The 15,136-nt window shown below is 51.8% G+C and overlaps 1 protein-coding gene across 1 annotated transcript in view; it reads left to right on the forward strand.

Moving 5' to 3' along the window:
• The window catches only part of Sympk (symplekin scaffold protein), a 28,275-nt gene that overhangs the window by 8,101 nt on the left and 5,038 nt on the right, over window positions 1-15,136 (forward strand). Inside the window, 16 exon segments of the mRNA NM_001415786.1 lie at window positions 294-420; window positions 1,615-1,864; window positions 2,726-2,896; window positions 3,961-4,200; window positions 6,174-6,328; window positions 6,667-6,817; window positions 8,594-8,798; window positions 9,292-9,442; window positions 10,577-10,812; window positions 11,229-11,310; window positions 11,445-11,558; window positions 12,087-12,234; window positions 12,823-12,983; window positions 13,896-14,004; window positions 14,256-14,356; window positions 14,721-14,811. Of these exon segments, the coding sequence (NP_001402715.1) occupies window positions 294-420; window positions 1,615-1,864; window positions 2,726-2,896; window positions 3,961-4,200; window positions 6,174-6,328; window positions 6,667-6,817; window positions 8,594-8,798; window positions 9,292-9,442; window positions 10,577-10,812; window positions 11,229-11,310; window positions 11,445-11,558; window positions 12,087-12,234; window positions 12,823-12,983; window positions 13,896-14,004; window positions 14,256-14,356; window positions 14,721-14,811 (2,492 nt within the window).

Raw genomic sequence — 15,136 nt, forward strand, 5'->3', positions numbered from 1 at the left:
AGTGAGTGTCTCAGAGGAGATAATGATGTCGTGGTCACACTCAGATAGTCGTTGGCTGCCACTCATGTAGCCACCTTGGTCTCATGAAGGACTATAGACTGTAGGACCAGCCATGTTCAGGACCCAGGGCAGCTCAATGATGGAGGCCTCAGCAGCATCTTCCACTACTATAGGCGCTGCTGACAGAGATTCTGACGCCTCCACCTCAGGTTTTGACTTGTGGGCCATGTCCCCACCTCCTACCTCAAGGCCCACATGATATGACCACCTCTTCTTTCTCCCCCACCCCTCAGCAAGCGGGACATTGAGCTGCTGCTAAAACTGATCGCCAACCTCAACATGCTATTGCGGGATGAAAACGTGAATGTGGTAAAGAAGGCCATCCTCACCATGACCCAGCTCTACAAGGTGGCCCTGCAGGTGAGGACCGGCTGGGCCTTCTGAGAATAGGCAGAGCCACATCACAGTCGGGTCTGGTTTGGTGCCAGCTGCTGAGCTCAGGGCTAGGCATACATTGGGCTGGCACCGCTCTTCTGAGTTACTCAAGCCCTGTTTTGTGCTTGTCTTGAACCATGGTTCATCTGAGTTGTCCAGGGAAACCTTGAATTTCTCTCTGTGCCCGTGCCTCTTCCCTTAGCTGGGTTATACCTATAGTGCAGGTCCTGACTGGTGCAAGCTTGTCACAGTGAGGCTTGCTGTCCTAGCATAGTCAAGGCATCTACTACTGTCGTCTGGGTCCACTCTTTTTTATTTATTTATTTATTTATTTATTTATTTATTTATTTATTTTTTAAAGTATTTATTTCATGTATATGAATACACTGTAGCTGCCTTCAGACACCAGAAGAAGGCAACAGGTCCCATTACAGATGGTTGTGAGCCACCATGTGGTTGCTGGGATTTGAACTCAGGACCTCTGGAAGAGCAGTCAGTGCTCTTAACCACTAAGCCATCTCTCCAGCCCTTTATTTATTTTTTTAATATTTATTACGTATACATCATATAGCTTTCTGACTGCATGTATGTCTGCAGGCCAGAAGAAGGCACCAGATCTGATTATAGATGGTTGTGAGCCACCATGTTGTTGCTGGGAATTGAACTCATGACCTCTGGAAAAGCAGTCAGCGCTCTTAACCACTGAGCTACCTCTCCATCCCCGGGTCCACTCATTTATGCATTCAACAGATGTTCCCTGAGAGTTTCTGGCCTCAGGCCCTCTGCCTGGTAATGCAGGAAACATCCAGGACCAGGACTCTAGTCGAAGTCTTCACAGAGCTCCTAACTCAGTGAGGGACATAGAAATAAAGAGTCACCTCAATCAGGCATGAGTTGTTTACCTCATGCATGTCACCCCAGCACATGGGAGACTGAGGCAGATAGAGTTCAAGGCCACCTTAGGCTACCTTAGAAGACCCTGTCTCAAAAAATAGCAATTTTTTAAAAAGGATCATGAGTCTTTAGAGATGGCTGAGCTGTTGGAAAGAAGACCCAGGTTCACTTCCCACCACTCACATGGTGTTTCACAACCATCTATAATAGCAGTCTCAGGATATCTCATGCAGTTGATATGTTATCTTGTCTCTCTTTGTCTCTACTCCTCCTGGCCTCTCAAAGTGGATGGTGAAGTCTCGGGTCATCAGCGACCTCCAGGAGGCCTGCTGGGACATGGTGTCCTCCATGGCTGCAGAAATCATACTGCTCTTGGATTCTGACAATGATGGCATCCGTACACATGCCATTAAGTTTGTGGAGGGCCTCATTGTCACTCTGTCACCCCGAATGGCTGACTCAGAGGTCCCCCGACGCCAGGAGCATGACATCAGTCTGGACCGCATCCCTCGAGATCACCCCTACATCCAGTACAGTGAGTATGACGATGCCCTACGGTTCTGTGTGCAGTCACACCACTCCCTCAGTTACCTTCTGTCTTCTTCCCACATTCCCTTTTTCTGTTTTGTTTCAGACAGTTTCACGTATCCTGGGTTAGCCTTTTGGGTTTTTTTTGGTTTGTTTGTTTTGTTGTTGTTGTTGTTGCTTTTTAAGATTTATTTATTTCATGTATGTGAGTATACTGTAGCTGACACACCAGACACACCAGAGGAGGGCATCAGATCCCATTACAGATGGTCATGAGCCACCATGTGGTTGCTGGGAAATGAACTCAGGACCTCTGGAAGAGCAGTCAGGTGCTCTTAACCTCTGAGCCATCTCTCCAGCCCGAGGTTAGCCTTTTGTAGCTAAGAATACTTGAACTTTAGATCCTCTTACCAGAACCTTCCAAGTTGGGGAGATTACAGGCCTGGGCTGTAGATGAATTGGTAGAGTGCTTGCCTGGCGTAGAGCCCCAGGATTTCCTGAGCCATGCATGCATGCAGTGGGCATTACAAACCTGAAAATCCCAGCACTTGGGTGGAACCAAGAGGATCATGAGTTCGAGGCCAGCGCAGCCTACATAATAAGACCATGTCTTTAAAAATAGAAACTTGCCAGGCAGCATCCAATGGTGCTGTTGCAGTGTGTTCTGTAGATACAAATGTAGTGTGTTTTACTTTTTTCCTATAATGTGAGGTGGTGGCTTTGCACCAGAGTGTTAGGTGCTGACTCTGGAGGACTAGACTGAGAACAGGTGCTGTTCCAGGGCCTGTGGGCTGTGTGCGTGAGTCTGCCTGTGGTCAGGTTGACAGAGGGCCCCAGTGACTGCTGCTCCTCTCTTCTACCTCCCTAGATGTCCTATGGGAAGAAGGCAAGGCAGCTCTGGAGCAGCTTCTCAAGTTCATGGTGCACCCCGCCATCTCCTCCATCAACCTGACCACAGCGCTCGGCTCCCTTGCCAACATCGCCCGCCAGAGACCCATGTTCATGTCTGAGGTGATCCAGGCCTATGAGACTCTGCATGGTAGGTTGAGTACTCCACGCCCTCTCCTGGCCTCGTTGTTGGTTCCTAAGGAGCTGTTGAGCTCTGCTCACCTCGAGCTCCATGTTAGGTAAAGCTGTGGTGTGGATACTGCAGCGCTCCTCAGGAGGGTCCCACAGGATCCCAACCCTCCAGCCTCCCCGACCCCTCAGGAGAGGAGGCTGGTGATAATTTCCCACATCAGAACCTGGAGAGAAGAACTCCAAAGAGTCTGGTGTTGAAGCATGAGTGGGTGTTGGTCACGGAACTGGTCTCTCTATCTCTGGATGCTTGTGTTGGCTTTGTTTTCTGGCTGTTTCCTGAAGCAGTGAAGATGGCCCCAGAGCTCAAGGCTCCCATCCTATCCACTTAGCAACAGAGGGAGAGAGAGTGCCGCTCTTTCCCCATCATTCCAGCAAAAGTCAAAGGCTGATGCTCATTGTTTATGATTGGCTGAGCAGAGACAGCGGGCCTACTGCTGAACCAATCACAGTGGCCAAGGAAGCACAGTGTTCTCATTGGCCCCAGGCTCTTGCACACTTGGACAGAGGGTGGAGACAGGGTGGTTCCCTCATAGGGAATGAGAGTGGCTCTAGCTGTGGAGTGGGTGCTGGGCACTGCCAAAGCCAAGGTCGAGGCCTTTTTCCCTGTGGAGCAGGGACTGTGTGTTCACTGAGGTGACTGAGACTCAGGCTGGTCACACCCGAGGCAGGAGGATGGGCCTGAGCTGTGGCAGCAGTTGAGCGGCTTGTGGAAAAGGTGGCAGTTACAACAGCTCTCTCTCTCCAGTGTTAGCACAGGACTGCAGATCTGAGACCCCAGCCTTGGTGTGCAGACAAATAATGTTCAGGTTTTCTCACCTTAAAGGACCAGTGTGGTAGAAGTCTCTTGGGATTTTAGTCTTAGTGTGAAAGGGGGAGGCTACAAGCCCTATGAGTCCTGGCAGCCTGTGAGCTTCCCAAGGAATGTCAGCAAATACCCCGCCCAAATTTGGGACTGAGTATTGAGCCTGGCAGGCCTGATAGAGATCTGTCCACAGCACCGAGCTCCTGCCTCTGTCCTCACAGCCAACCTGCCCCCAACACTGGCCAAGTCCCAGGTGAGCAGCGTGCGTAAGAACCTCAAGCTGCACTTGCTGAGCGTGCTCAAGCACCCTGCCTCCTTGGAGTTCCAGGCCCAGATCACCACCCTGCTGGTGGACCTGGGCACGCCCCAGGCCGAGATTGCCCGTAACATGCCTAGCAGCAAGGACTCCCGCAAGCGGCCCCGGGACGATACAGAATCCACGCTCAAGAAGATGAAGCTGGGTGAGCTGGGGCATAAGGCCTGTGGTGGCTAGCGACTCTCTCAAACTGTCTCTGTCTCTCAGACTGCTGTCATACATGGTGCCTTACGCAGCATGATGCAGCAAGCATATCTAAGTAAAATAACTTTGGTGTATAGTACACTGAGTAAAGGCTTACGCTTGACCTTCAGACTTCCAGACTGGGAGCAAATGCCTCTGCCTCTGGACTGCCGGGAAGATGGTGTGCAGCCAGTTAGGGTTTATTTAAGTGTTGATGAAGGGAGGGAGGGAGTGGTGAGTGTGTCTTGCCTTCCAAGGTTTTATACAGTGTAGAAGGCACTTATCTTTTACCTGAGATAGATAGATAGATAGATTGATAGATAGATAGGTAGGTAGGTAGATAGATAGATAGATAGATAGATAGATAGATAGATAGATAGATAGATAGATAGAAAGAAAGAAAAACTGGATTTTTCTTTCTTTAGCTTTGTAATTTTTAGCATTTTGGTTTTTGTTGAGACCTAGTCACATCCTTAGTTCCTCAGCCTCCTAGTGTGGGATGGCAGACGTGTGTCACCACCCCAGCTTTGACTTGTATTTAACAGTAGTGTGGGCCACAGCGGCCTCAGTACCAACAGGTTTTTTAAATGTCATCTGTGTTTGTTTATAGAATGTTTCTGGGGGCTGGAAGAGCACTGACTGCTCTTCCATGGGTCCTGAGTTCAGTTCCCAGCACCCACACGGTGGCTCTCGACCATCTGTAAGGGGTCTGGTGCCCTCTCCTGGCCTGCAGGTGTACATGCAGCAGAGCACGCACAGAGCAAGTGCAGTTATTTCTCAAGTTCTTTGAGGAGTTGTTTTGTTCTTGAGGTTTTTCATTCTTGTACAGGAAGTACCTTCCCCACTGAGCTATGTCACTGGCCCTACATTTTTTTTTAATTTTTTTTTAACTTTTTCTTTAGATTCATTTTATTTTATGTGTGATGTTCTGCCTGCACATGTGTGTTTAGCACATGTATGATTGGTATCTTCGGAGACACAAAAGGGCATTGAATCCCCTGGAACTGGAATTACAGATGGTAGGAACTGCTGTTTGGGTGTTTTTTAAGGCTAAGCTAAATCTACCCCATCCCACCTCTTCTTAATGGTGGCCAAGTGCTCTGTTACATGCATGGAAGCATTAACGTTCCTTTCGTGAAGAGTTTGTCGCTGCTGTAGGACTGTCCTGCACATCTAACCACAGAACACTCTAAAGGAAGGGACACCTCCGTAACGGGTTTCTGTTTGTTATTTGTCTAAAATCAATTTTCTCCTTTTTTTAAAAAAAATTATATTTATATGAGTACACTGCATCTGGTGTGTCTGACACAGCAGAAGGGGGCATTGGATCCCTTTACAGATGGCTGTGAGCCACCATGTGGTTTCTGGGAATTGAACTCAGGACCTCTGGAAGAGCAGTCAGTGCTCTTAACCGCTGAGCCATCTCTCCAGCCCCAATTTTCTCTTTTTAAAAAAGATTTTATTTATTTGGTTTTTCTTAAAGACTTTTTTTTAAGATTGTGTGTAGCCCTGGCTGTCCTATAACTCACTCTATAGACCAGGCTGGCCTCAAACTCATAGAGATCTGCCTGCCTCTGCCTCTTGAAGCAATAGCAGAACTGTCTCCCACCGGGGGCACCTGCCTGGTTCCTGCAGGCTCCTGCATTCCATCTTCAATATAGAATATATTATCCATATGTCACCATCTTGGAGCTTACTGAAGTCAACTAGAGGTTTTTGGCTTTTTGCCATGTCCCTGGTGAGAACTGAGACCCGGAAGAGCTTTTGCTGACTGGGGACCTGTGCACTTTTATGGCCATAGTACACTACAGCCTAGGTCCTTGCCTGCTGTATGGCTGCTCCTTGCAGTGGTTTGCTAAAGGAAGGCCATGTGGCTCCCTGAACACAGGCCTGCTGCAGTCTGGGAACCTGCTTCTTATTCCCTTCCCTTCTCAGAGCCCAACCTGGGAGAAGATGATGAGGACAAAGACTTGGAGCCTGGCCCATCGGGGACATCAAAGGCCTCAGCCCAGATCTCAGGCCAGTCAGACACAGACATCACTGCTGAGTTCTTGCAGCCTCTGCTGACACCTGACAATGTGGCCAATCTGGTGAGGAGGGTGATGTCCAGGGACGGGCCTGATCCCAGTCCTTTCCCTGCCTGCCCTACACTATGGCTGTCTTGGTAGCATCAGCCAGGGCTTCCCTCCCTCCCTTAGAACTGTCCTTCTAGTGGCTATTTATTCTCAGTACCCCACTCCCCATCTGCTCACTCTGTTCTTGGGGTTGGGGCCTCTGTCACCCAGGTGACAGTCTGGCAGCCATTGGCTCCCCAGAAGCTAGGGTGAAAAGAGCAGCCCCAGCCCCAGCCCTGACCTCAGTTCCTGCTGCGGCTCCAATGCTGTCCTAGGATGGGCTGGCTAAGTTCCCCTCCCTTGGCCTCGCACAGGTCCTCATCAGCATGGTGTACCTGCCCGAGACCATGCCTGCCTCCTTCCAAGCCATTTACACCCCCGTGGAGTCAGCAGGCACAGAAGCCCAGATCAAGCACCTGGCACGGCTCATGGCCACACAGATGACAGCTGCGGGACTGGGTCCTGGTGAGTTCCTGCTGAACCAGGCAGCACAGTGGTGCTGGACTCTGCTTACTGAGAGAGCCATGGAAAGGAAGGTCACATGTCATCTAATATGTCACCTGTCCTGGGTCCATCATTATGCAGAGTACTCAGTGACTTCAGGTCCTGAGCTTTGAAATCCAACTGATGACGCCACCAGAATCCAGGGTGACTTGTGTCAGGTTTCCCAGCCTCTGAGCCTTGGAGTCTGTCCCTCTTTGATTGGATTGTTTTGCTTTATGTGTGTGTCAGAGGCCAGAAGAGGGTGTCAGATTCCTGGGAGAGTTAGGAGAGGTTGTGGGTGCTGGGAATGGAGCTTAGGTCCTCTGCATGAGCATCATGTGCCCTTCATGACTGAGCCATCTCTCTAGCCCAGGCTTTTGCCTTCCGTAAGACAGGGTCTTGCTGTACAGCCGTGCTGGCTTCTAACTTGCACCCGTTTTCTGGAGTAGCTTCCTGAGTGCTGAGATTGCGGGTGTGAGCTGCTCTCAGCACCAGCATGGTCTTGAAGTATAACTTATGAACAGGAACACATCACGTGCACAACTACAGTGTCAACGTGGCTGTGAGCTTCACAAGACATGCTCCACTTTTGTGTGGGTTCCAAAGCTTGAACTCGGGTGCCCTTTATCCCCTGAGCCATCTTGCCATCCCTTGGTTCAGACATGGTTGCTGTGAACAGTGGCTGTGTATGACTCTGGTGCCTCAGGTTTTCAACTGAGTGTGTTGTCAAGTCACCATGCCCTCTGCTGCTAAAGTCAGTATAGTGAGCACACTCTAGTGGACATACCTGTCATCCCAGGAGGCAGAGGTAGGAGAGTCAGAGGTTCAGGGTCATCCTTGGATGGATAGTGAGTTTAAGGACAGCCTGGGGTACATGAGAGACCCTGACCCACAAACTTCAGAAGGGCTGGTGAGACAGCTCGGGGCGAACATGTTTGCTGTCCAACCCAAAGTGAGTCCTGGAACCACGTGGTGGAAGGAGAAAACTGCACACATGCACCCTAGCATCTGTATGTAAATCCCCATACAGATAAATAAGACATAATCGTTCCGATCCCTAACGTCCACAGAGAAGCCAAGGTGGTGTGCACCTGTAACCCCAGCACTGGGTGGGACAGGCACAGGTGATCTGAGGATATTCCTGGTCAACTAGTCTGGCTGAAACAGGGTTCCGTGGGTGAACTCTTTTAGACAGTAATGTGGGTCTGGTTAAATGGCTCTCAGCTGGCAAAGGTGCCTGCTGCCCCACCCAAAGACCCGAGTTTAGTCCCAGCTCCACAAGTGTCCTCTGACCTCCGTATGTGTACACATGCACAACACATAAGTAAAATGTAAGAAGCGGGCAGGACGGCAGTGTGGGCTTTGAGCCTCGGCACTCAGGCGGATGCCTGTGTTTGACGTTTGTTCTACGTAGCAAGTTCAGGCTAATCGGCTGCACAGTGATATTCTTGTCTCAATAAGAAGTAAAGTGGAGATAAATGAAGATGCAAGCCTGCCTCTCCCGCGTGTGTATGCAGTCTAGCACACCAGCACACACACTTACAAGCATACTCATGCATGCCACACGGACATAAATCTGAGGGACCTGCTTGTGGTAATCATCTTGAGCTGGGCACTGGCTGTGCTCCAGGATGGACTTGTCTGGCTCCGTCCGCGGATCATTTGTTAGTTGGGCTACACAGTGCTGTGGGCCCTGTGCGTCATGGCAGAGCCTGGAGTGCAGGTGACATGCTGGGTCCTGTGGCTGCCTCTGTTCAGGTGTGGAACAGACGAAACAGTGCAAGGAGGAGCCCAAGGAGGAGAAGGTGGTAAAGCCGGAGAGCGTCCTGATCAAACGGCGCCTGTCAGTGCAGGGCCAGGCCATCTCTGTGGTGGGCTCTCAGAGCACCATGTCCCCCTTGGAGGAGGAAGTACCCCAGGCCAAGAGGAGGCCAGAACCCATCATTCCTGTCACACAGCCACGGTGAGTCCTCGTCTCGTTGGCATGTGGGCCCTGCAAATATAAGGTAGGCTGAGTGCTGGACCAGGTTCTCCCTCTGCCTCAGAGTCAGTGCTAGAGCCACCAAGCGTTTGTGGGGTTCTGCAGCCACACCTCTTTTGTCCTAACTTGGGAGAATGGTCATGGTTCCCCTCCCTAGTGGACACTAAGTTAGAGACACAGCCATGCTGACAGTCAGGCAGTTTGCTTCCTGACGTGCAACAGAGGCTCCGGTCAGCATCACTGTCTTCATTTTTCCCTTGTATCATAGAATCAGACCTAACCCCGCCCGAGCACCCCTGAGTGCACCTGCTTTCCTTCTGTCTCTTGCTCTGCTCCTGTCCCATCTGCAGCCCATACTGTAAGCCCTTTCAGGCTCTTTCTGCTGACTCTCCTCTGCCTGAGCCCCGTCTGGTCCCGGCCTGTTCTCCCAGGGAGACACTCCATGGCAACATGCCTTGTCCCTGCCCTCATGTAGGCTGGCAGGCGCTGGTGGGCGCAAGAAGATCTTCCGTCTGAGCGATGTGCTGAAGCCCCTGACAGATGCCCAGGTGGAAGCCATGAAGCTGGGAGCTGTGAAGCGGATCCTGAGGGCTGAGAAGGCTGTAGCCTGCAGTGGGGCGGCCCAGGTATGCTTCTCCACCTAGTGAGAAGTCCCTGTGGCACCAGCCCTTAGCTCAGCTGCTCTGAACTCCTCCAGGCTCTGCCACTCCATCCACTGCAAAATCAGCTCTGGCTTTCTAGACAGTAGAGACCGCACAGGACTGTGCTGAGGGCAGCTCTGATTTCAGATATCCCTGCCTTCAAGTTCTTTGCTTTATTTTTTTTAAAATGTGTTCATTTGATTAATTTATCATAAATTATGCCTGCATGAGTTTATGTGCACTGTGTATGCAGGAGCCCACAAAGGCCAGAAGAGGATGTGATCCCCTACTGGAGTTACAGGGATTTTTGAGCCACCATGTGGGTGTTCTTAACCACTGAGCAATCTCTCCAGCCTTATTTTCTGCTGTTTTGTTTGTTTTGTTGCACTGGTTCTTTGAGGTAGGGTTTCTCTGTGTAGCCTTAGCAGTCTTAGAACACATTCTGTATACCAGGCTGGTCTTGAACTCAGATCTGCCTGCCAATGTCTCCCAAGTGCTAGAACTATAGGCGTGTGCCATCACTCCAGGCTTTTTCTCACCTTTAAAATATTTATTTGTGTGTGTTGTTTGGTGTGGACACCTTAGTTTCTGCACTAGCATGAGCAAGGCATGGGTTTTATGTCCAGGTCCACAAGAGTGTTCTGGGTGATAAGATACCATGCTGTCTTTCTTGGTTTTCACCACATCCTGTTCATGCCTAAAGGTGACAAAAAGAAAGTCTTGAGGATCTTTCCCTATGCAGTGAAGTATCTCGTTACTACCTACTGATTCCTAGGAGCCTGGGGCGACTTGGTGACATTTGATGGTTTGTTTCTTCCTTGTCCACTACCACATGATGGGAGACTGCTGTGTCTATGCCTTTTCATGCTGCCTTCCTTGATTGGCTGGTTGACTGGTTGATGATGATTCATTGATTGATTGGTGGTTTTGAGAGAATGTCTCACTCACCAGGCTGGCCTTGAGCTTCTGGGAGCTGGGATTGTAGCTGTTAGCCACTATACCCAGTTTATATGGTGTTTGCACTGGGCATTCCTGAACCTGGTGGCAGGAGTGCAAGGCGCTATTGAAGTCTGCTCCAGTGGGCACACCACATTGCCACGTGTGCTCACCCACTTGCAGGTGCGCATCAAGATCCTGGCCAGCCTCGTGACACAGTTCGACTCCGGATTCAAGGCAGAGGTGCTGTCCTTTATCCTGGAAGACGTCCGGGCCCGTCTGGACCTGGCTTTTGCCTGGCTCTACCAGGAGTACAATGCCTACCTGGCAGCGGGGCCCTCTGGCACTCTGGACAAGTATGAAGACTGCCTTATCTGCCTGCTCTCTGGACTTCAAGAGAAACCAGACCAGAAAGATGGGTGAGGGCTTGGCCGTAAGCTCCATGTCCCCTTCTGTGTCTCAGTTCTCTTTCCTCCTTGGTGCTACCCAAGCTACCCTTCCCATGTCCCTCTCTGTGAGGTGTGTGCAGACCATGCTGGGGGCGGGGGTGGGTTGCTCATCAGGCTCAGTTCTGACTCTGCTACTTGGTTGAGGGGCCTGTCCCTCTCTAGGCTGCTTATTCCCATGTGTACTAACAGTTCCCAGAGCTGGGACAGTGGCTCAGTGGTAGAGCACCACCCTGGCATGAAATCCTTGGTTGCATCATGAATTTTAGCACCCTATCTGCCATTCAGCAGCTTTGAGGCAGCAGACAGCCCCAGAGCTGGGGAAGCTGTTGTGAGCTGGGCCATAGCATGGGGCACCTGCCTTGCAAGACGTGATCTTTCTTGGGCAGGATCTTTACCAAGGTGGTTTTGGAGGCCCCGCTGATCACTGAGAGTGCTTTGGAGGTGATACGGAAGTACTGTGAGGATGAGGTAAGCTAGCTGCTGCTCTGTGGTGTAGACCTTCATGCAGCTGTGGCATGAAGGTCCTGGGTCCTTGTTTGCAAGAGGGAGCGGGACAAGAGTAAGCTGGCACGCAGACTGAGCATTGCTGCCCCCATCTGCAGAGTCGCGCCTACCTGGGCATGTCGACACTTGGAGACCTGATCTTCAAGCGCCCTTCTCGCCAATTCCAGTATCTGCACGTTCTCCTCGACCTCAGCTCTCACGAGAAGGACAGGGTGAGCTTGTGTCTGTAGCTGGCCAGAGTAGACTAGGGATGGGGTTGAGGAAGCTTCCTGGAGGAGGAGGTACGTGAGATACCATAACACACAATGGCTGTGCTCTCTGCAGCCTGACAGCAGCCTCCTCCTGGTGCCTCGTGTTCAGTCAGCGTGGGCACCATTAGCACAGCACCCTGGCCTGGCCCTGTGCTGTCATTTCGTACAAACTCGTGTCAGACCAGACTCTGCTCCTGTGACTCCCTCCCAGCAGATGGTGTGTGAGTGAAACGAAGCTTGGCCAGTGACATGTATTGGGCTGCCTGTCCTGCCAAGTTCCAAAGCCAAGGCCACTTGGCAGGGAGAGTCACTCTTGAGGAATGAGGAGCAAGCGAGGCAGGGACAGTAAGATGGGACTGAGAAGTGCAGCAGCCGCAGCCTGAGATACGGGGCACTGCTGTCCAGGGCTCAGGCTGGGCTTTTCCCAGAAGCGCCCTCCATTGCTACCCACACTTTGCCATCCCTCTGTCTTGCCCATTCTGCCCTCAGGTGCGCTCCCAGGCCCTGCTCTTCATTAAGCGCATGTATGAGAAGGAGCAGCTTCGAGAATATGTGGAGAAATTTGCCCTCAACTACCTGCAGCTCCTGGTCCACCCCAACCCACCCTCAGTGCTGTTTGGAGCTGACAAGGACACAGGTTTGATGCAGGTTCATCTGATTTGTATCAAGCCCCACCCACTCCAGCCACTCCACTAGAATGGCTGCAGGGTAGTAGCAAGCAGGGCCAAGACAAACAGGCAGGGGTCTGCAGGGGTGGAAAACTAGAGGACCAGGAGAGCAACCTGTGAGTTCGAGGGCCATCTCAGGCCAAGTCCCTTAGCATAGTCCCAGATCCTACCAAACAGACAGAAGGTCCAGCAGGGATGTGGAGAGCCACTCCCAGGGGGAGGGTGTGAGGCCCAGGGAGCACATGTGAGCAGAGGTGTTTCCCTGCTGCACTGGAGATGGTGGCACGAAAGGTCAGCAGTGAGGATCTTCCTGCCAACTGTATGTAGGGACCAGCCTGGAGGATAGCAGGACTGCAGATGGGCTGCCCTTGTGCCCGACAGATAGCTATTGTGAGGACGTTCATGTTTAGGCTGTAATCCGTCATGACAGAGCTCTGAGAGTGCAGAGTTAGCATCACACTGGAGAGTGACCTAGATTCCTAGGGACACTAGGGGACAGGGCTTTGGGAAGGGGATAGAGGCTTCTGTTGATATATGGCTCCATCCTGTCCTGTCAGAGGTGGCTGCGCCCTGGACAGAGGAAACAGTGAAGCAGTGTTTGTACCTATATCTGGCTCTCCTGCCTCAGAACCACAAGCTGATCCATGAGCTGGCAGCAGTGTACACGGAGGCCATCGCCGACATCAAGCGGACAGTGCTGAGAGTCATTGAGCAACCGGTGAGACTCCGAGCCCACTTGGGCAAAATGAGTCCCCAATTTCAGCTGCCCCTCTGGATTCATGGCTTTAGCTTGTCACATCGTTCTTTACTGTGGAAGAAGACATAGGACTGCTCAGGAGCAGAGCATGGGGTGGGCAGCCTAGCATCACACTCTGCCACTGATCTTGCTGCCCTGACCTGAGCCCAGTGCCCCACACAGTGGCCACATTAGCATCTGAGCTCCTGTTGTGATTTCTACTGGTCTTTCCTCGTGTTGTCACCAGAGGTCCTGAGCCATGAGAGACCCCAGGAGACCTGTTCATATGGTTGCTCTGTTTGCTGCTGGGTTCAGAACCCCTTGTTTTAGAGTCAGTTCTGCCCCAACTTTGTTTTGTTTTTGAGCAGGTCTCATTGTTTAGAGACCTCCTGCCCTCCTGACATTTTTATACGGAAATTTTTCTGTAGAAATGGAGAAGGGCAGGGTAAGGATCTTCCCTGAGGTGCCTTAGCCCCACACTGAGGAAAAGAAGTAAGTGCTAGGCAGGCTCAGTTGGCTGTACTGCCTCCCTCCCTCCCTCCCCTCCGTGTCTGCATGCAGGGAGATGCCAGGGCAGCAGCCAGCATGCTCCCTGTTCACTGTAGCAAGTGCCTGCGTGAAGTGGTCTAGCCTGCACCCTCAGCTAGAATGGAGTGACAGTGGTTTCAGGAGGGTGGGCAAAGACCAGGAAAACATCCCAAGGTGTTGTAACACAGGCTGGGCATGGAAGGTGTGAGATAGCAGGGCACTGATGTGCCAGAGAGGAGACATGACACATCCAGGCTCTGAGCTGACAATCAGAGAGACCCGGAGCCCAGCAACCTTAACCACCCCAGGTTCTGCAGCCTCTTCAAATGCTCACCATAACCTGGTCTTCCTCACCTCTGCATCTAGATCCGAGGGATGGGCATGAACTCACCAGAGTTGCTGCTGCTGGTGGAAAACTGTCCCAAGGGGGCAGAGACGCTGGTCACCCGCTGCCTGCACAGCCTCACTGACAAAGGTGCCTGGGGCCCTGCCTTTTCCCTTCTCTCCCACCTGCTCTCCTCCACATGGGCTAGAGCTGCTGCATCTCTAGTGGCTGTGCCCTCTGGGCTCCCCTGTGAAAACCATATGAGGTGCATTTAGGAAGGAGAGGCTGGGGATTCTACTCTGGAATTGTCCTTGCCCGCCATAAACTTATGTCTGTCCCCTAGCCCATGCTCTGGTCCCTTCTATCACCTCAGCTCAGCTTTTCTCTGTCTTCCCCTGAAGTGCCACCATCCCCAGAACTGGTGAAGCGGGTCCGGGACCTGTACCACAAGCGGCTGCCTGACGTGCGCTTCCTCATCCCTGTGCTCAACGGCTTGGAGAAGGTAGGAAAGGAGGAGAGGGCAGGGGGTCAGGGGTCAGCCACCTCCATGGTGAAGGACTACAGTTCCACATCTTGCTCTGGAGCAGGTCTCCAGCCTCCTCAGTCCCAGTGGTGGGTGGGTGAGTGTGTGTCTGTGTATATACCATTGTACCTGACCTATGGGAAATACCCCAGATTGTGTCCCTAGTAAATTTTGGGGCCAAGGATGCTTCATCACCATGTGGACATGAATGGGGATGACGCTGTCCACCAGGGGTAGGTGACAGCTTTGGCGAGGCGGGGAACATGTATCCTGAGGCTTAGAGGCCTTTCAGGTATGGGTGGATAGTGGGCCCATCATCACTCTCCTCCTCCCACCCCCTTAGAAAGAGGTGATCCAGGCCCTGCCTAAGCTCATCAAACTCAACCCCATTGTGGTGAAGGAGGTCTTCAACCGCCTGCTAGGCACCCAGCATGGTAGGTGCCTTCCCTCCTAGCCAACCTTCAGCTTACCTCCTAACTGTACAGGGGCTCACGTGGGAAGGGCCCAGGAAGGCTACAGTGTTCTTAAAGACCAGTGTCTCTGTTGTCCACCATGGTGAGAAACAAATAAAAATGTTTGAGGTGGAAAAATAGCCAGAGATGTACATGGGTTTCTCATCCCTGGCCCTTGTGGCCACCTAGAGACGTAGTAGCAGGATGACGTGGCTCCATGGCACATCGGGTCTCCCCTCCGCTAACAGGAGGCCACCTCTGCTAAGTGCATCCTTTTCTACTCTGTCCCAACACAGCATGGAGTTCA

This window comes from Rattus norvegicus, chromosome 1 (genome assembly GCF_021556685.1).
Source record: "Rattus norvegicus strain SHRSP/BbbUtx chromosome 1, alternate assembly SHRSP_T2T, whole genome shotgun sequence".
In the NCBI taxonomy this organism is placed as follows: domain Eukaryota; kingdom Metazoa; phylum Chordata; class Mammalia; order Rodentia; family Muridae; genus Rattus; species Rattus norvegicus.